Below are 23,574 nucleotides of genomic sequence, written 5' to 3'. Positions count from 1 at the left end.
CGCCATAATAACAATACTCACCGAGTCTCATTAAATGTCGTATATTACGGTAATATACACATATTCATTAATCCAGCCATGATATTTTTTTCAAAATTATATAATAAACACGATACATAACATAAAAAGATGATAAATACACCCCACAATAGAATAAATAAACATAAATATAAGATGTGGGAGCCTGGTTTGTTTACATAACTCTGCGCCTGTTACCTCTCATGTACTCATTCTTTCTCTCTCTCATTTATTCGTTTTATCTCATTTACTTACTCCTGACCCTACATTAAGACTACAAATATTTTGAGGTAAGTAATGAGTGAACTGTATATACATTTTATCGCTCTGGGATGCTTAAATATCATAGAATAGTATGTGTGGGTGGGGTGGCCTGGTGAGGTAGCCTGGCTATTACAATACATACCACACTTGATTTCTTACAATAAATACTACTTGTCTCACCCTAGATTAAGACTATAAATATTTTAAGGTAAGTAATGAGTGCACTATGTGTGTATTGTACTTTTTTATTGTTTTTTGATGCCTGGTTCTATTGCTAACATAATATATGTTAGTGTAAACTTGTTATCTAGTGTTTGTATGCATTTATAAGTGGAAAAAAAGGGTGTTCCACTTTACGGCGATTTCCGCTTTACGGCGGTAGCCTGGAACCTAACCTGCCGTATAAGTGGGGCCCTCCTGTATATATATATATATATATATATATATATATATATATATATATATATATATATATATATATATATATATATATGCGCGCGCGCATATGCATGCAATAAGATCACAGTAAACAGGTGATTTCTGAATATGCAAAACAACCACTGTGAAAGAATAGAATATATATATATATATTTTGTTTTTTTTCAACAAGTCGTCCGTCTCCCACCGAGGCAGGGTGACCCAACATTCTAATACTGCATTTTTAAAACTATTCCAACCCTCTTCAACCCCCCCACTACTCATCTTTGCACTAGCCCACCTTTCTGCCAATAGTCGCTTATATCTCACCCGAGATATAATATATAATATATAAATATATATATATATATATATATATATATATATATATATATATATATATATATATATATATATATATATATATATATATATATATATATATATAAAATATATATACAGTATATATATATATATATATATATATATATATATATTTTTTTTTTTTTTTTTTATTATCACACTGGCCGATTCCCACCAAGGCAGGGTGGCCCGAAAAAGAAAAACTTTCACCATCATTCACTCCATCACTGTCTTGCCAGAAGGGTGCTTTACACTACAGTTTTTAAACTGCAACATTAACACCCCTCCTTCAGAGTGCAGGCACTGTACTTCCCATCTCCAGGACTCAAGTCCGGCCTGCCGGTTTCCCTGAATCCCTTCATAAATGTTACTTTGCTCACACTCCAACAGCACGTCAAGTATTAAAAACCATTTGTCTCCATTCACTCCTATCAAACACGCTCACGCATGCCTGCTGGAAGTCCAAGCCCCTCGCACACAAAACCTCCTTTACCCCCTCCCTCCAACCCTTCCTAGGCCGACCCCTACCCCGCCTTCCTTCCACTACAGACTGATACACTCTTGAAGTCATTCTGTTTCGCTCCATTCTCTCTACATGTCCGAACCACCTCAACAACCCTTCCTCAGCCCTCTGGACAACAGTTTTGGTAATCCCGCACCTCCTCCTAACTTCCAAACTACGAATTCTCTGCATTATATTCACACCACACATTGCCCTCAGACATGACATCTCCACTGCCTCCAGCCTTCTCCTCGCTGCAACATTCATCACCCACGCTTCACACCCATATAAGAGCGTTGGTAAAACTATACTCTCATACATTCCCCTCTTTGCCTCCAAGGACAAAGTTCTTTGTCTCCACAGACTCCTAAGTGCACCACTCACTCTTTTTCCCTCATCAATTCTATGATTCACCTCATCTTTCATAGACCCATCCGCTGACACGTCCACTCCCAAATATCTGAATACGTTCACCTCCTCCATACTCTCTCCCTCCAATCTGATATTCAATCTTTCATCACCTAATCTTTTTGTTATCCTCATAACCTTACTCTTTCCTGTATTCACCTTTAATTTTCTTCTTTTGCACACCCTACCAAATTCATCCACCAATCTCTGCAACTTCTCTTCAGAATCTCCCAAGAGCACAGTGTCATCAGCAAAGAGCAGCTGTGACAACTCCCATTTTGTGTGTGATTCTTTATCTTTTAACTCCACGCCTCTTGCCAAGACCCTCGCATTTACTTCTCTTACAACCCCATCTATAAATATATTAAACAACCACGGTGACATCACACATCCTTGTCTAAGGCCTACCTTTACTGGGAAAAAATTTCCCTCTTTCCTACATACTCTAACTTGAGCCTCACTATCCTCGTAAAAACTCTTCACTGCTTTCAGTAACCTACCTCCTACACCATACACTTGCAACATCTGCCACATTGCCCCCCTATCCACCCTGTCATACGCCTTTTCCAAATCCATAAATGCCACAAAGACCTCTTTAGCCTTATCTAAATACTGTTCACTTGTATGTTTCACTGTAAACACCTGGTCCACACACCCCCTACCTTTCCTAAAGCCTCCTTGTTCATCTGCTATCCTATTCTCCGTCTTACTCTTAATTCTTTCAATTATAACTCTACCATACACCTTACCAGGTACACTCAACAGACTTATCCCCCTATAATTTTTGCACTCTCTTTTATCCCCTTTGCCTTTATACAAAGGAACTATGCATGCTCTCTGCCAATCCCTAGGTACCTTACCCTCTTCCATACATTTATTAAATAATTGCACCAACCACTCCAAAACTATATCCCCACCTGCTTTTAACATTTCTATCTTTATCCCATCAATCCCGGCTGCCTTACCCCCTTTCATTTTACCTACTGCCTCACGAACTTCCCCCACACTCACAACTGGCTCTTCCTCACTCCTACAAGATGTTATTCCTCCTTGCCCTATACACGAAATCACAGCTTCCCTATCTTCATCAACATTTAACAATTCCTCAAAATATTCCCTCCATCTTCCCAATACCTCTAACTCTCCATTTAATAACTCTCCTCTCCTATTTTTAACTGACAAATCCATTTGTTCTCTAGGCTTTCTTAACTTGTTAATCTCACTCCAAAACTTTTTCTTATTTTCAACAAAATTTGTTGATAACATCTCACCCACTCTCTCATTTGCTCTCTTTTTACATTGCTTCACCACTCTCTTAACTTCTCTCTTTTTCTCCATATACTCTTCCCTCCTTGCATCACTTCTACTTTGTAAAAACTTCTCATATGCTAACTTTTTCTCCCTTACTACTCTCTTTACATCATCATTCCACCAATCGCTCCTCTTCCCTCCTGCACCCACTTTCCTGTAACCACAAACTTCTGCTGAACACTCTAACACTACATTTTTAAACCTAGCCCATACCTCTTCGACCCCATTGCCTATGCTCTCATTAGCCCATCTATCCTCCAATAGCTGTTTATATCTTACCCTAACTGCCTCCTCTTTTAGTTTATAAACCTTCACCTCTCTCTTCCCTGATGCTTCTATTCTCCTTGTATCCCATCTACCTTTTACTCTCAGTGTAGCTACAACTAGAAAGTGATCTGATATATCTGTGGCCCCTCTATAAACATGTACATCCTGAAGTCTACTCAACAGTCTTTTATCTACCAATACATAATCCAACAAACTACTGTCATTTCGCCCTACATCATATCGTGTATACTTATTTATCCTCTTTTTCTTAAAATATGTATTACCTATAACTAAACCCCTTTCTATACAAAGTTCAATCAAAGGGCTCCCATTATCATTTACACCTGGCACCCCAAACTTACCTACCACACCCTCTCTAAAGGTTTCTCCTACTTTAGCATTCAGGTCCCCTACCACAATTACTCTCTCATTTGGTTCAAAGGCTCCTATACATTCACTTAACATCTCCCAAAATCTCTCTCTCTCCTCTGCATTTCTCTCTTCTCCAGGTGCATACACGCTTATTATGACCCACTTCTCGCATCCAACCTTTACTTTAATCCACATAATTCTTGAATTTACACATTCATATTCTCTTTTCTCCTTCCATAACTGATCATTTAACATTACTGCTACCCCTTCCTTTGCTCTAACTCTCTCAGATACTCCAGATTTAATCCCATTTATTTCCCCCCACTGAAACTCTCCTACCCCCTTCAGCTTTGTTTCGCTTAGGGCCAGGACATCCAACTTCTTTTCATTCATAACATCAGCAATCATCTGTTTCTTGTCATCCGCACTACATCCACGCACATTTAAGCAACCCAGTTTTATAAAGTTTTTCTTCTTTTCTTTTTTAGTAAATGTATACAGGAGAAGGGGTTACTAGCCCATTGCTCCCGGCATTTTAGTCGCCTCATACGACACGCATGGCTTACGGAGGAAAGATTCTTTTCCACTTCCCCATGGACAATAGAAGAAATAAAAAAGAACAAGAGCTATTTAGAAAAAGGAGAAAAACCTAGATGTATGTATATATATATATGCATGTGCGTGTCTGTGAAGTGTGACCAAAGTGTAAGTAGGAGTAGCAAGATATCCCTGTTATCTTAGCGTGTTTATGCGCGCGCGCATATGCATGCAATAAGATCACAGTAAACAGGTGATTTCTGAATATGCAAAACAACCACTGTGAAAGAATAGAATATATATATATTTTTTTTTTTTTGTTTTTTTTCAACAAGTCATCCGTCTCCCACCGAGGCAGGGTGACCCAACATTCTAATATTGCATTTTTAAAACTATTCCAACCCTCTTCAACCCCCCCACTACTCATCTTTGCACTAGCCCACCTTTCTGCCAATAGTCGCTTATATCTCACCCGAGATATAATATATAATATATATAATATATAAATATATATATATATATATATATATATATATATATATATATATATATATATATATATATATATATATATATATATATATATATATATATATATATAAAATATATATATATATATATATATATATATATATATATATATATATATATATATATATATATTTTATATATATATATATATATATATATATATATATTATATATATATTTTTTTATTTTTATTTTTTTTTTTTCAACAAGTCGGCCGTCTCCCACCGAGGCAGGGTGACCCAAAAAAAAAAGAAAATCCCCAAAAAGAAAATACTTTCATCATCATTCAACACTTTCACCACAGTCACACATTATCACTGCTTTTGCAGAGGTGCTCAGAATACAACAGCTTAGAAGCATATACGTATAAAGATACACAACATATCCCTCCAAACTGCCAATATCCCAAACCCCTCCTTTAAAGTGCAGGCATTGTACTTCCCATTTCCAGGACTCAAGTCCGACTATATGAAAATAACCGGTTTCCCTGAATCCCTTCACTAAATATTACCCTGCTCACACTCCAACAGATCGTCAGGTCCCAAGTACCATTCGTCTCCATTCACTCCTATCTAACACGCTCATGCACGCTTGCTGGAAGTCCAAGCCCCTCACCCACAAAACCTCCTTTACCCCCTCTTTCCAACCCTTTCGAGGACGACCCCTACCCCTCTTTCCTTCCCCTATAGATTTATATGCTTTCCATGTCATTCTACTTTGATCCATTCTCTCTAAATGACCAAACCACCTCAACAACCCCTCTTCTGCCCTCTGACTAATGGTTTTATTAACTCCACACCTTCTCCTAATTTCCACACTCCGAATTTTCTGCATAATATTTACACCACACATTGCCCTTAGACAGGACATCTCCACTGCCTCCAACCGTCTCCTCGCTGCTGCATTTACCACCCAAGCTTCACATCCATATAAGAGTGTTGGTACTACTATACTTTCATACATTCCCTTCTTTGCCTCCATAGATAACGTTTTTTGACTCCACATATACCTCAATGCACCACTCGCCTTTTTTCCCTCATCAATTCTATGATTAACCTCATCCTTCATAAATCTATCCGCCGACACTTCAACTCCCAAGTATCTGAAAACATTCACTTCTTCCATACTCCTCCTCCCCAATTTGATATCCAATTTTTCTTTATCTAAATCATTTGATACCCTCATCACCTTACTCTTTTCTATGTTCACTTTCAACTTTCTACCTTTACACACATTCTCAAACTCATCCACTCACCTTTGCAATTTTTCTTTAGAATCTCCCATAAGCACAGTATCATCAGCAAAAAGTAACTGTGTCAATTCCCATTTTGAATTCGATTCCCCATAATTTAATCCCACCCCTCTCCCGAACACCCTAGCATTTACTTCTTTTACAACCCCATCTATAAATATATTAAACAACCATGGTGACATTACACATCCCTGTCTAAGACCTACTTTTACCGGGAAGTATTCTCCCTCTCTTCTACATACCCTAACCTGAGCCTCACTATCCTCATAAAAGCTCTTTACAGCATTTAGTAACTTACCACCTATTCCATATACTTGCAACATCTGCCACATTGCTCCTCTATCCACTCTATCATATGCCTTTTCTAAATCCATAAATGCAATAAAAACTTCCCTACCTTTATCTAAATACTGGTCACATATATGCTTCAATGTAAACACTTGATCTACACATCCCCTACCCACTCTGAAACCTCCTTGCTCATCCGCAATCCTACATTCTGTCTTACCTCTAATTCTTTCAGTTATAACCCTACCGTACACTTTTCCTGGTATGCTCAGTAAACTTATTCCTCTATAATTTTTACAGTCTCTTTTGTCCCTTTCCCTTTATATAAAGGGACTATACATGCTCTCTGCCAATCCCTAGGTACCTTCCCCTCTTTCATACATTTATTTATTATATATATATATATATATATATATATATATATATATATATATATATATATATATATATATATATATGTGTGTGTGTGTGTGTACATGTACAGTGGACCCCCGGTTAACGATATTTTTTCACTCCAGAAGTATGTTCAGGTGCCAGTACTGATTGAATTTGTTCCCATAAGAAATATTGTGAAGTAGATTAGTCCATTTCAGACCCCCAAACATACATGTACAAACGCACTTACATAAATACACTTACATAATTGGTCACATTCGGAGGTAATCGTTATGCGGGGGTCCACTGTATATATATAATATATATATAGATATATAATATATATATATATATATATATATATATATATATATATATATATATATATATATATTATATATACTATATTGTTCTTATTGGTATGTGGCATAAGCATGACAGTGGCAAGGAATAAATACAATACATTTCAGCCACTGTTGTATCTTTCCATCACCCCAGCTGTGATGGTTCCCCAACCTCTCCTGTATTGTCCATGATAGTGGTAATAATCGTTTGTCTGGGTCACTATCAAGTTCATTATAGGCTCGTCAAAGTATGTATAACTGGAAAAAGTCTAACTCTGTAGACTCATTCATTATGGGACATTCTGGCAGGATGCCACTTCCACTTGCATCAAAATCAAAAGGCTGTGGCACAAATATACTTAGTGTCCTGTTCCTCTCTTGGCCACATGGTGCAGGGTGGACCTCTGGCATGGGGCGTGGAGGAGCAGGAGAGGGGACAGGAGTGGAGGCAGCACATGGTTTAGGGGGTGCTGGGCAGTCCTTTGTCTGTCCGCCCACTGCGCCATGTGGTCCAGGCACTGTGCCACCCACCACTACTTCCTCCATTCCCGCATATTCACCTTCATGATCACTTTCACTATCAGTGGCCGGGGTTTTGGATCATGATCTGCCATGACCCTTGCCACTGACTGCAAATGGCACACTGCCTGAACGTAGGCAACGACGCCTAAAAGTACGCTTCACTGGCGAGTAATGATCACTGCCACTAGATGAACCCTCTAATGATGTAAAATCAATCTCATCGTCACTTACATCACTTTCCCTATCACTAAAACAGTGGGAAAATGATAGTTTTCTCTTGCGTAGTTGCCTATGGATAACACTTGCCACTCCAGAGGTGCTTGGCCCAGGGTCTTATGTGACCACACTGGCCACCCCAGAAGTGCTTGGCCTAGGGTCTGGTGTGGCCACACTGGCCGCCCCAGAGGTGATGGGCTGAGGGTCATTTGGGTTATCGTCAATATTTTCACTATTTCCTTGATTATTAGTAGCCAAATCTGTGCCAAATCCACTAAACTGACGTTCTGCAGTGGACCCCTGACTTATGATATTAATCCGTTCCTGAGAGCCCATCGTAAGACGAAATTATTGTAGGTTGAATTAATTTTCCCCATAGGAAATAATGGAAATCAAATTAATCTGTTCAAGCCACCCAAAAGTATGAAAAAAATTTTTTTACCACATGAAATATACATTTTCCGACACACAAAAAGGAGGATACATGCACAATAGTAGAGTAGTACATGCACAATATATATTGTGCATGTACTACTATACTAAATGAAGAATAAATGACACTTACCTTTATTGAAAATGTAGTGATGAGACACTGTGTCTTGGGAGCGCTTTTTCCTCCTGAGTAATGTAGGTCCTGTTTGGCATTATCTTCCAGAACAGGTCTTATCACACTGTGTATGCCACTATGATTCTTAAATATCTCAAACCAACCTTTGCTGGCCTTAAATTCACCAATATGAGCACTAGTTCCAGGCATTTTTTCCTGTTCACCTGGGTGTTAGTCGACTGGTGTGGGTCGCATCCTGGGGGACAAGATTAAGGACCCCAATGGAAATAAGTTAGTCCTCAATGACACACTGACTTTCTTGGGTTATCCTGGGTGGTTAACCCTCTGGGGTTAATTGTTTCTTGGTTTTCTCGATAAGCCACACCAACAAGTCTCTCCACATCTTCGAGTAGTACAGATGACCATGGTGCAGCAGCAGCTGACTGTAGTACAGCAGCAGCAGCAGCAGCTGACCATGGTACGATGGTATTTTGATAGTATTTCTCACCCTTTTTACCACAGGATTGGCACTAGAAGCTTACTTTGGGCCCATGGTGGCTTGCTTAGCAGTTACAAGCACTAAAAACACTGGAATAATACAGAATTTATCGAATGTATGCATAAAACCATCCGCCCTGGCTTGTAAACAATGTCACACTAGCTCAACTGAGGCGCTCTGGCCAGACAGACCAGGTGGATGCGTTCAGGACGAATGCTGTAAGTCGAGTGTTATGGAGCTGAATGTAACTGGTGCTACCATGCAGTACCCAGGCATCCCTGATTTTTTCATATGGTGCACACTAAGTGAGCACACCCATTCTCTTATGACTAGGCGACTCAGGCATATCGCGCCAGTTTTGAAGGAATGAAAAATGAAACGTAAATGTGTTTGGGGCAGTAGCGATAAAAATGTATATAGTACATGTATATATATGTTTGGGTTTACAGGTTAAAGGTTTTAGCATATTGTACAGTACTGTATATTATTGTAAATATTAAAGGTTTTAGCATATTGTACAGTACTGTACAGTGGACCCCTGAGTTTCATGATTAATCCATTCCAGAGAGCCTGCCGAAAGTCAAAATTCACGAAACTCGAAACCATTTTCCCCATAAGATATAATGGAAATAAAATTAATTCGTTCCAGACACCTAAAAATATTAAAATAATTTTTTTTTTTTCAAATTAAATAAAGATTTACATACTGAAAACAATCAGAAATCAAGTACATGCATATAAAAAATAATAATAATATTACAATTACCAACTCTTCCACATCCCCGTCACTCACCTCCAACCCCATGGACTTGCCCAATGCCACAACACCTTCCACAACAGGCAGAGGGTTGGCAGGGTCAGGGTCTGCCTCAAACCCTTCAAAATCCCTCTGGATCGTGTTCTTCGCTTTCTTTACCAAAGGGCTTGCACTAGCTTTCCTTTGGCCCATGGTGACTTATTTAGCAGTTGCAATCACAAAAAACAATGGATTATTACGGGGTGATGGTCACGTGTTGGTAAACAATGGCACACTGAGCGTGAGTGGCGTGGGAGACTGGCTTTGTGTGTGTGGTGACTGGCAGACGGGTACCGGACGGTCGCCGAATCACGAGTCTAATCATGAAACTCGAGGCCAAATTTTGCCGAAAAAACTTGCCGAAAGTCGAATTTCACGAAAGTCGATGCTGCCAAAACTCGAGGGTCCACTGTATATTATTTATTTTATTAATTAAGAAACCATTATAATACATTTAAAGAACTCAAATATTATTTTCAAGTATGTACTGTACATATATTGCTATACTACGCTGTCATGACTCTACATTATTAATATGCTGTACTGGTACCTCTACTTTACTTAGTATGGCATCACTTTATTATCTCATTCTGATTACAGACAATATAACATTGATATCTAATCAAGGATGTTCATCTTGTGTTTAGAAAGTGTTTTACTGTTTAAGGTGAAACTGGACAGACTTCCAAGAATCGTAGATTAGCAGCCATTCGACCTCGCATTTCCATTGAAGAACTCAGGAATGTATTTAAACGACAAGCATCGCAAACTCCGGAAGGAGGAGATCCCATCTTTGACCCCATGGCAAAGGTTCTCATTGTTTTAAGTTTTTAAATAGAGTAAATGGAAATTCAAAATTTAGTTTTATTACTGTATCTGTCATTGTAGCATCAGGCTAACTGATCATATCTCTTAGTGAACACAGTGGGTTAGTCAGGCAGTTTTTAATTTCTGATTCACAAGTTTGTGTATATGTATTAGGGGAATTTACTTTTTAATGAAGTTTTATGGGCCAGTTTTATCCATTGTATTGGACATAAAATATGCTTGATTGTTGCATGCATATTGATGGCTTTAGTACTGCAGATAATTATGAAACATTATTTATATTGTGTGTAAAAAATTATGTATTTTTAATTTATTTAAATCATCTTTCACGTACATTTATATTTCATTTTTGGTCTAAAAAGTAATTTTGTTGTACAGTAAATTAGTTTAATTACATAGAATTCTGTTGATGTTTCTGTTATTTGTTTCATATGTGCTATGTTATAATTTTCCATAAAAGATGTGGGCTGAATATTAGTAGTTACCTACAGTTATCTTTACCCTTATAACAGGCTCAGGAGGGTATGAAGATAGTCCGTGGCAAGACAGGGGTGGTGTATGATGAACGCATGGCTGAACATCGCTGCCTCTGGGATGAGAATTACCCTGAGCGTCCTGAGAGGCTGTTACACACACTGGAAAGGTAGGAATTATCACTTGTGAGGAAGTTACAGATGGCAAGTTCTGACTGACAAAATTTTTGGTCCCTTGATTTAATGGATTAATATAGGGAAGAGGGTAGCCAGAAATGACAATTGTGGTGGATAGAGACAAGATTCTTTTGCTGTGATCATAACATACAGTACTGTAATCAACCATCTCTGTTGTTTGTAAATCAGTAGGTGTACAGTGATGAGTAGTAGTATGTTAGATCATCATTGTAAGTTTTCTGTACATTTTGATGGTGAGCTTAACTTTGAGCATCAGCATAGAAGGATGTCCAGGAAGGGAAGCTGCCCATCCCTTTTGGGTTTCAGGGTAGACCTAATGGTGGATTTTACCGTGTTTGTATAATTGAGGAGGTTGTGTATGTTGGGGCTGCTTTGGGTATAGTATTGGTATACCATCCGTGTACTATAATAATGTTATGATACTAGGGGTGATGGATTTCAATCCCTCTGTCTCCAAATTCTCCATACTGAGCAGACTCCCCAATACTAAACCAGAGCATTATTGGTAACAGTCGTCTTCATATTTAACCCTTTCAGTAGCTGTCACACAGATTTTTGCTATTGATGCCAGGGTCCCTCACTTAACAAAGTTTATTTCTTTACAAGGTTTCATTGAAACTATGTAGTTACAATAATGGCATACAGTGCAAAGAGAGCCACTATCATGCCTAAGCATTATGGGCAGACTTAATTTAATGGCTTACATATTACTTAATACTTAAGAAATTGATCATAGTTTAAATTATACATCTTTGTTTATAGCAGACAGTAGTTTTACTCTACAATAGTTTCATTAACCCTTTCAGGGTTGACAGGCCCTCTCCCAGACTTGTTCTCAGGGTCAACAAATTTAAAAAAAAAAAAAAAATTTCTTATGAAAAGATAGAGAATCTTCTCCCGATCATAATGACGCCAAAAGTATGAAATTTGATGGAAAACTTACGAAATTATGCTCTTGCGAAGTTAGCGGTCTCGACGATGTTTACGCATCGGTGCTTTTGCCCACTTTGAGCCCTATTTTTGGCCAATTCCAGTGTACTAGTCGACAAAAACCATAACTATTTCGCTAGAACTCCATTTTTTCTATTGAATGATTAAAAGAAACCACCCATTTACCAATTTCAACTATCCAATACAGTGATCAGAGTTTAGCAATTTTGCCAATTTCACACAAATTTCAAAAGATTCCTGGCACTAAAATAACATTTCCTCTGTTCATTAGTCACATCCCCACGCCCCACTTACATTCTTTTGCTTTCCACTTTGAATTTTTATTCTCACAAAAAAATAGAAGATTTACTGTTATGCAGACTACTGCATTAGTGTAGAAATGTTAGCAAAAGAAATGTTTAGAAAAAGTTAGCATATGAGAAGTTTTTACAAAGTAGAAGTGATGCAAGGAGGGAAGAGTATATGGAGAAAAAGAGAGAGGTTAAGAGAGTGGTGAAGCATTGTAAAAAGAGAGCAAATGAGAGAGTGGGTGAGATGTTATCAACAAATTTTGTTGAAAATAAGAAAAAGTTTTGGAGTGAGATAAACAAGTTGAGGAAGCCTAGAGAACAAATGGATTTGTCAGTTAAAAATAGGAGAGGAGAGTTATTAAATGAAGAGTTAGAGGTATTGGGAAGATGGAGGGAATATTTTGAGGAATTGTTAAATGTTGTTGAAGATAGGGAAGCTGTGATTTCGTGTATAGGGCAAGGAGGAATAACATCTTGTAGGAGTGAGGAAGAGTCAGTTGTGAGTGTGGGGGAAGTTCGTGAGGCAGTAGGTAAAATGAAAGGGGGTAAGGCAGCTGGGATTGATGGGATAAAGATAGAAATGTTAAAAGCAGGTGGGGATATAGTTTTGGAGTGGTTGGTGCTATTATTAAATAAATGTATGGAAGAGGGTAAGGTACCTAGGGATTGGCAGAGAGCATGCATAGTTCCTTTGTATAAAGGCAAAGGGGACAAAAGAGAGTGCAAAAATTATAGGGGGATAAGTCTGTTGAGTATACCTGCTAAAGTGTATGGTAGAGTTATTATTGAAAGAATTAAGAGTAAGACGGAGAATAGGATAGCAGATGAACAAGGAAGCTTTAGGAAAGGTAGGGGGTATGTGGACCAGGTGTTTACAGTGAAACATATAAGTGAACAGTATTTAGATAAGGCTAAAGAGGTCTTTGTGGCATTTATGGATTTGGAAAAGGCGTATGACAGGGTGGATAGGGGGGCAATGTGGCAGATGTTGCAGGTGTATGGTGTAGGAGGTAGGTTACTGAAAGCAGTGAAGAGTTTTTTACGAGGATAGTGAGGCTAAAGTTAGAGTATGTAGGAAAGAGGGAGATTATTTCCCAGTAAAAGTAGGCCTTAGACAAGGATGTGTGATGTCACCGTGGTTGTTTAATATATTTATAGATGGGGTTGTAAGAGAAGTAAATGCGAGGGTCTTGGCAAGAGGCGTGGAGTTAAAAGATAAAGAATCACACATAAAGTGGGAGTTGTCACAGTTGCTCTTTGCTGATGACACTGTGCTCTTGGGAGATTCTTAAGAAAAGTTGCAGAGGTTGGTGGATGAATTTGGTAGGGTATGTAAAAGAAGAAAATTAAAAGTGAATACAGGAAAGAGTAAGGTTATGAGGATAACAAAAAGATTAGGTGATGAAAGATTGGATATCAGATTGGAGGGAGAGAGTATGGAGGAGGTGAATGTATTCAGGTATTTGGGAGTGGACATGTCAGCGGATGGGTCTATGAAAGATGAGGTGAATCATAGAATTGATGAGGGGAAAAGGGTGAGCGGTACACTTAGGAGTCTTTGGAGACAAAGAACTTTGTCCTTGGAGGCAAAGAGGGGAATGTATGAGAGTATAGTTTTACCAACGCTCTTATATGGATGTGAAGCATGGATGATGAATGTTGAAGCGAGGAGAAGGCTGGAGGCAGTGGAGATGTCATGTCTGAGGGCAATGTGTGATGTGAATATAATGCAGAGAATTCGTAGTTTGGAAGTTAGGAGGAGGTGCGGGATTGCCAAAACTGTTGTCCAGAGGGCTGAGGAAGGGCTGTCGAGGTGGTTCAGACATGTAGAGAGAATGGAGTGAAACAGAATGACTTCAAGAGTGTATCAGTCTGTAGTGGAAGGAAGGCGGGTAGGGGTCGGCCTAGTTAAGGTTGGAGGGAGGGGGTAAAGGAGGTTTTGTGTGCGAGGGGCTTGGACTTCCAGTGGGCATGCGTGAGCGTGTTTGATAGGAGTGAATGGAGACAAATGGTTTTTAATACTTGACGTGCTGTTGGAGTGTGAGCAAAGTAGCATTTATGAAGAGATTCAGGGAAACCGGCAGGCCGGACTTGAGTCCTGGAGATGGGAAGTACAGTGCCTGCACTCTGAAGGAGGGGTGTTAATACTGCAGTTCAAAAACTGTAGTGTAAAGCACCCTCCTGGCAAGACAGTGATGGAGTGAATGATGGTGAAAGTTTTTCTTTTTCGGGCCACCCTGCCTTGGTGGGAATCGGCCAGTGTGCTAATAATAATAATAATAATAATAATAATAATAAAATATCAGCGCACTTTTATTTATTTATTTATTTATTTATTTATTTATTTATTTATTTATTTATTTATTTAGTAATTTAACCATACATAGAGGTACAAAAAATACAGGTAAGAGCAGCATGCCAAAGCCACTTATATGCATAGCATTACGGGCTGGCTTAAAATTAACTTAAGATTAACTAAGCAATGATGAAATCAGTGATAAAACATTATTGTAAACAGATAACTATAAAGCACAAATGAGTATTACAAAGACAGGTCATATGGTTGCATGCATTGCTGTACATTCAGTCGAATGGAGTATCCTGTTAGGTAGTGTATTTAAAAAAATAACAAAGTTAGATTGGGTCCTAGGTTTAACATTTGTGTGATATAATTGTGAGTAACATATAGGATATACAATTTATAAGGTTCAGTTATTCAGTATTTATTTGGTTTTGAGTGAGTAAGTGATCTTTGAGAAGAGACTTGAATTTATAAACAGGTAGTGTTTCTTTTATATTTACAGGTAATGAATTCCAGATTTTAGGGCCTTTTATGTGCATTGAGTTTTTGCATAGCGTGAGATGGACACGAGGAACATCAAAGAGTGATCTGTGCCTTGTGTTATGGTCATGTGTTCTGTTGAGGTTGGCAAGGAGATGTTTGAGGGGAGGGTTAATATCAGAGTTAAGTGTTCTATGTATGTAATAGGTGCAGTAATAAGTATGGATGTTTTGTATGGTGAGTAGGTTAAGTGTTTTGAATATTGGTGGAGTGTGCTGCCTGTAGTGAGAATTTGTTATCATTCTAACTGCAGCCTTTTGTTGGGTAATTAGTGGTCTGAGATGGTTAATTGTTGTTGAGCCCCATGCACAAATTCCATAGGTGAGATAGGGGTAAATAAGAGAGTGATAAAGGGCCAGGAGGGCTGACTGTGGAACATAGTACCGTATCTTCGATAGTATGCCTACAGTCTTGGAAATTTTCTTAGAAATTTGTTGTATATGTGTATGAAATTTGAGTCTATTATCAAGGTGGATTCCTAAGAATTTTCCCTCTGTTAGCTTTGTGATAGGTGATCCATTTATCATTATGTTAAGAGGGACATCTGTAGCTCTGTTACCAAACTGAATGAAGTAGGTTTTGTCAATGTTTAGTGTAAGTTTGTTAGTCCTCATCCAGGTAGATATTTTCTGTAATTCGGTGTTTACAGTATTGGCTAGCATGACTGGGCTCGGGTGAGAGAAGACGTATGTAGTGTCATCTGCAAAAAGTGTGGGTTTGAGTAATTGCGAAGCATTTGGTAGGTCATTTATGTATAGGAGAAAGAGAAGAGGGCCAAGGACACTTTTGCAATTTTTCTTCAGAATCTTCCATGAGCACAGTATCATCAGCAAAAAGCAACTGTGTCAATTCCCATTTTGTATTTGACTCCCCATAATTTAATCCCACCCCTCTCCCAAATACCCTAGCATTTCTTTTACAACCCCATCTATAAATATATTAAACAACCATGGTGACATTACACATCCCTGTCTAAGACCTACTTTTACTGGGAAGTAGTCTCCCTCTCTTCTACACACCCTAACCTAAGCCACACTATCCTCATAAAAACTCTTTACAGCATTTAGTAACTTACCACCTATTCCATATACTTGCAACATCTGCCACATTGCTCCTCTATCCACTCTATCATATGCCTTTTCTAAATCCATAAATGCAATAAAAATTTCCCTACCTTTATCTAAATACTGTTCACATATATGCCTCAATGTAAACACTTGATCTACACATCCCCTACCCACTCTGAAACCTCCTTGCTCATCCGCAATCCTACATTCTGTCTTACCTCTAATTCTTTCAATTATAACCCTACCGTACACTTTTCCTGGTATACTCGGTAAACTTATTTTTTTTTTTTATTATTAGCACACTGGCCGATTCCCACCAAGGCAGGGTGGCCCGAAAAAGAAAAACTTTCACCATCATTCACTCCATCACTGTGTTGCCAGAAGGGTGCTTTACGCTACAGTTTTTAAGCTGCAGCATTAACACCCCTCCTTCAGAGTGCAGGTACTGTACTTCCCATCTCCAGGACTCAAGTCCGGCCTGCCGGTTTCCCTGAATCCCTTCATAAATGTTACTTTGCTCACACTCCAACAGCACGTCAAGTATTAAAAACCATTTGTCTCCATTCACTCCTATCAAACACGCTCACGCATGCCCGCTGGAAGTTCAAGCCCCTCGCACACAAAACCTCCTTTACCCCCTCCCTCCAAGTTTTCCTAGGCCGACCCCTACCCCGTCTTCCTTCCACTACAGACTGATACACTCTTGAAGTCATTCTGTTTTTCTCCATTCTCTCTACATGTCCAAACCACCTCAACAACCCTTCCTCAGCCCTCTGGGCAACAGTTTTGGCAATCCCGCACCTCCTCCTAACTTCCAAACTACGAATTCTCTGCATTATATTCACAGTCTCTTTTGTCCCCCTTCCCTTTATATAAAGGGACTATACATGCTCTCTGCCAATCCCTAGGTACCTTCCCCTCTTTCATACATTTAATAAACAAAATTACCAACCACTCCAACACTATATCCCCCCTGCTTTTAACATTTCTGTCATGATCCCATCAGTTCCAGCTGCTTTACCCCCTTTCATTCTATGTAATGCCTCATGCACCTCCTCCACACTCACATCCTTTTCTTCTTCACTCCTAAAAGATGGTATACCTCCCTGGCCAGTTCATGAAATTACCGCTTCCCTTTCTTCGTCGACATTTAAAAGTTCCTCGAAATATTCTCGCCATCTACCCAAAACCTCCATCTCCCCATCTACTAACTCCCCTACTCTGGTTTTAACTGACAAATCCATTCATTCTCTAGGCTTTCTTAACTTGTTTAACTCGCTCCAAAATTTTTTCTTATTTTCATTAAAATTTCTTGACAGTACCTCTCCCACTCTATCATCCACTCTCCTTTTGCACTTTCTCACCACTCTCTTCACCTTTCTTTTACTCTCCATATACTCTACTCTTCTTATAACACTTCTGCTTTGTAAATACCTCTCATAAGCTAACTTTTTCTCTATTATCACACACTTTACTTCATCATTATACCAATCACTCCTCATTCCACCTGCACCCACTCTCCTATAACCACAAACTTCTGCCCCACATTCTAATACTGCATTTTTAAAACTATTCCAACCGTCTTCAACCCCCCCACTACTCATACTTGCACCAGCCCACCTTTCTGCCAATAGTTGCTTATATCTCACCCGAACTTCCTCCTCCCTTAGTGTATACACTTTCACCTCCCTCTTTCTTATTATTGCCATTTTCCACTTTTCTCATCTGCCTCTTACTCTAACTGTAGCTACAGCTAAATAATGATTATATATATCAGTTGCCCCTCTATAAACGTGTACATCCTGGAGCCTACCAATCAACCTTTTATATGCCAATATGCACCTGTATGCACCAGTATGCACCTGGAGAAGAGAGAAGTGTAGAGGAGACAGAGAGATTCTGGGAAATGTTGAGTGAATGCGTGGGAATTTTGAATCAAGTGTGAGAATAATGGTGGTTGGGGATTTCAATGCTAAAGTGGGTAAAAATGTTATTGAGGGAGTAGTAGGTAAATTTGGGGTGCCAGGGGTAAATGTAAATGGGGAGCCTTTAACTGAGCTATGTGTAGAAAGAAATTTGGTAATAAGTAATACATATTTTATGAAAAAGAGGATAAATAAATATACAAGGTATGATGTAGCACGTAATGAAAGTAGTTTGTTAGATTATGTATTGGTGGATAAAAGGTTGATGGGTAGGCTCCAGGATGTACATGTTTATAGAGGGGCAACTGATATATCGGATCATTATTTAGTTGTAGCTACAGTTAGAGTAAGAGGTAGATGGGAAAAGAGGAAGGTGGCAACAACAAGTAAGAGGGAGGTGAAAGTGTATAAACTAAGGGAGGAGGAAGTTCAGGTGAAATATAAGCAACTATTGGCAGAAAGGTGGGCTGGTGCAAGTAATGGTAGTGAGGAGGGGTGGGGGTTGAAGAGGGTTGGAATAGTTTTAAAAATGCAGTATTAGAATGTGGGGCAGAAGTTTGTGGTTATAGGAGGGTGGGGGCAGGAGGAAAGAGGAGTGATTGGTGGAATGATGAAGTAAAGGGTGTGATAAAAGAGAAAAAGGTAGCTTACGAGAGGTTTTTACAAAGCAGAAGTGTTATAAGAAGAGCAGAGTATATGGAGAGTAAAAGAAAGGTGAAGAGAGTGGTGTGAGAGTGCAAAAGGAGAGCAGATGAAAGAGTGGGAGAGGCACTGTCAAGAAATTTTAATGAAAATAAGAAAAATTTTTGGAGTGAGTTAAACAAGTTAAGAAAGCCTAGGGAAAGTATGGATTTGTCAGTTAAAAACAGAGTAGGGGAGTTAGTAGATGGGGAGAGGGAGGTATTAGGTAGATGGCGAGAATATTTTGAGGAACTTTTAAATGTTGAGGAAGAAAGGGAGGCGGTAATTTCATGCACTGGCCAGGGATGTATACCATCTTTTAGGAGTGAAGAAGAGCAGAATGTAAGTGTGGTGGAGGTATGTGAGGCATTACGTAGAATGAAAGGGGGTAAAGCAGCTGGAACTGATGGGATCATGACAGAAATGTTAAAAGCAGGGGGGGATATAGTGTTGGAGTGGTTGGTACTTTTGTTTAATAAATGTATGAAAGAGGGGAAGGTACCTAGGGATTGGCAGAGAGCATGTATAGTCCCTTTATATAAAGGGAAAGGGGACAAAAGAGATTGTAAAAATTATAGAGGAATAAGTTTACTGAGTATACCAGGAAAAGTATACGGTAGGGTTATAATTGAAAGAATTAGAGGTAAGACAGAATGTAGGATTGCGGATGAGCAGGGAGGCTTCAGAGTGGGTAGGGGATGTGTAGATCAAGTGTTTACATTGAAGCATATATGTGAACAGTATTTAGATAAAGGTAGGGAAGTTTTTATTGCATTTATGGATTTAGAAAAGGCATATGATAGAGTGGATAGAGGAGCAATGTGGCAGATGTTGCAAGTACAGTGGTCCCCGCGTTTCGTAGTTCCCGGCAATCGTAAAATTCGCCAATCATAGGGGTATTTTTGTATGAACGTGGACTCGCTTTTCATAGGTTGACTCGCGAGTCGTAATTCGTCCGTGACGCGTACCCACGGCGTAAGCCAGGGCTGCAGCCAGTCTGGCATTGTTTACCAGTGAGCGAAGATTCCCTCACGTGCTCCAGCGAAATATTTCATAATATTCCATTTATTTTAGTGCTTGCAAGTACTAAATAAGCTACCATGGCTCCAAAGAAAGCTCCTAGTGCCAAGCCTGTGGTAAAGAAGGTGAGAAATACGATTGAATTTAAGAAAACCATCATTGAACAATATGAAAGTGGTACAAGTGTGGCCGAACTGTCCAGGATGTATAAGAAACCCTACACAACCTTATGTTCCATAGTGGCCAAGAAAAATGAAATAAAGGATGCTGTTGTTGCAAAGGGAGTAACTATGCTGACAAAAATGAGATCACCAGTACTGGAAGAGGTTGAGAAGTTATTATTGGTGTGGATAAATGAGAAACAATTAGCAGGAGATACTCTTATGACTTCGTTTATTTGTGAAAAGGCTAGGCAGTTGCATGAAGATTTGGTAAAGAAATTGCCTGCAAATAGTGGTGAAGTGAGTGAATTTAAGAACATAAGAACATAAGAAAGGAGGAACACTGCAGCAGGCCTGTTGGCCCATACTAGGCAGGTCCTTTACAATTCATCCCACTAACAAACATTTGACCAACCCAATTTTCAATGCCACCCAAGAAACAAGCCCTGATGTGCAAGTCCCTCTCAAATCCAACCCCTCCCACTCATGTACTTATCCAACCTAAATTTGAAACTACCCAAAGTCCTAGCCTCAATAACCCAACTAGGTAGACTGTTCCACTCATCAACTACCCTATTTCCAAACCAATACTTTCCTATGTCCTTTCTAAATCTAAACTTATCTAATTTAAATCCATTACTGCGGTTTCTCTCTTGGAGAGATATCCTCAAGACCTTGTTAATATCCCCTTTATTAATACCTATCTTCCACTTATACACTTCGATCAGGTCTCCCCTCATTCAGCAAAGGCTGGTTTGAGAGATTTAAGAACCATACTGGCATACACAGTGTGGTAAGGCATGGTGAGGCTGCCAGGTCGGACCACAAGGCGGCTGAAAAATATGTGCATGAATTCCAGGAGTACATAGAGGCTGAAGGACTGAAACCTGTACAAGTGTTCAATTATGACGAAACAGGCCTCTTTTGGAAGAAAATGCCAAAGAGGACCTTCATTACACAAGAGGAAAAGGCAATGCCAGGACACAAGCCTGTGAAAGACAGGCTGATGCTAATGTTCTGTGCTAATGCTAGTGGGGATTTCAAAGTGAAGCCATAACTAGTGTACCATTCTGAAAATCCCAGAGTGTTCAGGAAAAACAATGTTATGAAGAGTAAATTGTGTGTGTTTTGGAAATCTAATAGTAAGGCATGGGTCACGAGGGAAATTTTCGTCGAGTGGCTCAATGAAGTGTTTGGCCCTAGTGTGAAGGAGTATCTCCTGGAAAAGAAATTGGATCTCAAGTGCCTGCTAGTAATGGACAATGCACCTGCTCATCCTCCAAACTTGGATGACCTAATTTTCGAGGAGTTTGGGTTCATCACAGTAAAGTTCTTGCCCCCGAATACCACTCCTCTCCTCCAATCCATGGACCAGCAGGTTATTGCAAACTTTAAAAAACTCTACACAAAAGCAATGTTTCACAGGTGCTTGACTGTGACCACAGACACTCACTTGACCCTAAGGGAATTTTGGAGAGAACACTTCAGCATCCTCCACTGCATAACCCTTATAGGTATGGCTTGGGAGGGAGTGACTACCAGGACTTTGAACTCTGCCTGGAGAAAATTGTGGCCAGATTGTGTTGACAAGAGGGATGTTGAAGAATTTGGGACTGACCCTAATGAGCCTGTCTGTTGTAAAATCAATTATGGCACTGGGGAGTTCCATGGGGTTGGATGTGAGTTTAGAGGATGTGGAAGACCACAATGAAGAGCTCACCACTGAGGAGCTGCAAGAGCTTCAGCGGGAAGAGCAACACATCGCAGCTCAGAATCTTGCTGCAGAGGAGGAGGAAGAGAGATGGAAGAAGGTGCCTTCTTCAGAAATTAAAGAGATTTTTACTATGTGGGGTAAGATGGAAAGCTTTATGGAGAAACATCACCCTAACAAGGTTGTTGCAAGCCAGGTTGGCAACATGTACAGTGACAAAGTCTTGGGCCATTTTAGGGAAGTGTTAAAGAGACGCCAGAAACAGAGCTCTCTCCACAGTTATTTTGTGAGACAGGACTCCAGTGACTCTCAAGGTGGTCCTTGTGGCATTAAGAAACAGAGAAGAGAAGCAACCCCAGAAAAGCAAATGGTACCTGAGGTGTTGATGGAAGGGGATTCCCCTTCCAAACTATAAACAATCCACTCTCTCCTCCAGTCTCCCATACACTAAGAAGAATCTCCAATAAAGGTAAGTGTTATGCTGTTAATGTTTCATTCATCATTTCCCATTGTATTGTTTATGTACTACATGTATATTTCATGTTAAAAAAATTTTTTTTTAATACTTCTGGGTGTCAGGAACGGATTAATTGTATTTACATTATTTCTTATGGGGAAAATTGATTCGTAAATCGTAAATTTCGTTTATAGTAACGGCTCCAGGAACGGATTAATTACGAACAACGAGGGACCACTGTATATGGAATAGGTGGTAAGTTAATAAATGTTGTAAAGAGCTTTTATGAGGATAGTGAGGCTCAGGTTAGGGTATGTAGAAGAGAGGGAGAATACTTCCCGGTAAAAGTAGGTCTTAGACAGGGATGTGTAATGTCACCATGGTTGTTTAATATATTTATAGATGGGGTTGTAAAAGAAGTAAATGCCAGGGTGTTCGGGAGAGGGGTGGGATTAAATTATGGGGAATCAAATTCAAAATGGGAACTGACACAGTTACTTTTTGCTGATGATACTGTGCTTATGGGAGATTCTAAAGAAAAATTGCAAAGGTTAGTGGATGAGTTTGAGAATGTGTGTAAAGGTAGAAATTTGAAAGTGAACATAGAAAAGAGTAAGGTGATGTGGGTATCAAATGATTTAGATAAAGAAAAATTGGATATCAAATTGGGGAGGAGGAGTATGGAAGAAGTGAATGTTTTCAGATACTTGGGAGTTGACGTGTCCGGCGGATGGGTTTATGAAGGATGAGGTTAATCATAGAATTGATGAGGGAAAAAAGGTGAGTGGTGCATTGAGGTATATTTTTTTTTTATTATCACACTGGCCGATTCCCACCAAGGCAGGGTGGCCCGAAAAAGAAAAACTTTCAAGATCATTCACTCCATCACTGTCTTGCCAGAAGGGTGCTTTACACTACAGTTTTTAAACTGCAACATTAACACCCCTCCTTCAGAGTGCAGGCACTGTACTTCCCATCTCCAGGACTCAAGTCCGGCCTGCCGGTTTCCCTGAACCCCTTCATAAATGTTACTTTGCTCACACTCCAACAGCACGTCAAGTATTAAAAACCATTTGTCTCCATTCACTCCTATCAAACACACTCACGCATGCCTGCTGGAAGTCCAAGCCCCTCGCACACA

General features: G+C 39.4%; 1 protein-coding gene across 1 annotated transcript in view; it reads left to right on the top strand.

Moving 5' to 3' along the window:
- HDAC6 (histone deacetylase 6) overlaps nt 1–23,574 on the top strand; it is a 151,873-nt gene that overhangs the window by 7,469 nt on the left and 120,830 nt on the right. Inside the window, exons 3-4 of the mRNA XM_070086084.1 lie at nt 10,497–10,639; nt 11,170–11,300. Coding sequence (XP_069942185.1) covers nt 10,497–10,639; nt 11,170–11,300 — 274 coding nt within the window. The remainder of the gene's footprint in view (nt 1–10,496; nt 10,640–11,169; nt 11,301–23,574) is intronic.

This window comes from Cherax quadricarinatus, chromosome 18 (genome assembly GCF_038502225.1).
Source record: "Cherax quadricarinatus isolate ZL_2023a chromosome 18, ASM3850222v1, whole genome shotgun sequence".
Lineage (NCBI taxonomy): Eukaryota > Metazoa > Arthropoda > Malacostraca > Decapoda > Parastacidae > Cherax > Cherax quadricarinatus.
The sequence above is the reverse complement of the archived record's forward strand: the minus strand, read 5'-3'. Positions and strand labels throughout refer to the sequence as shown.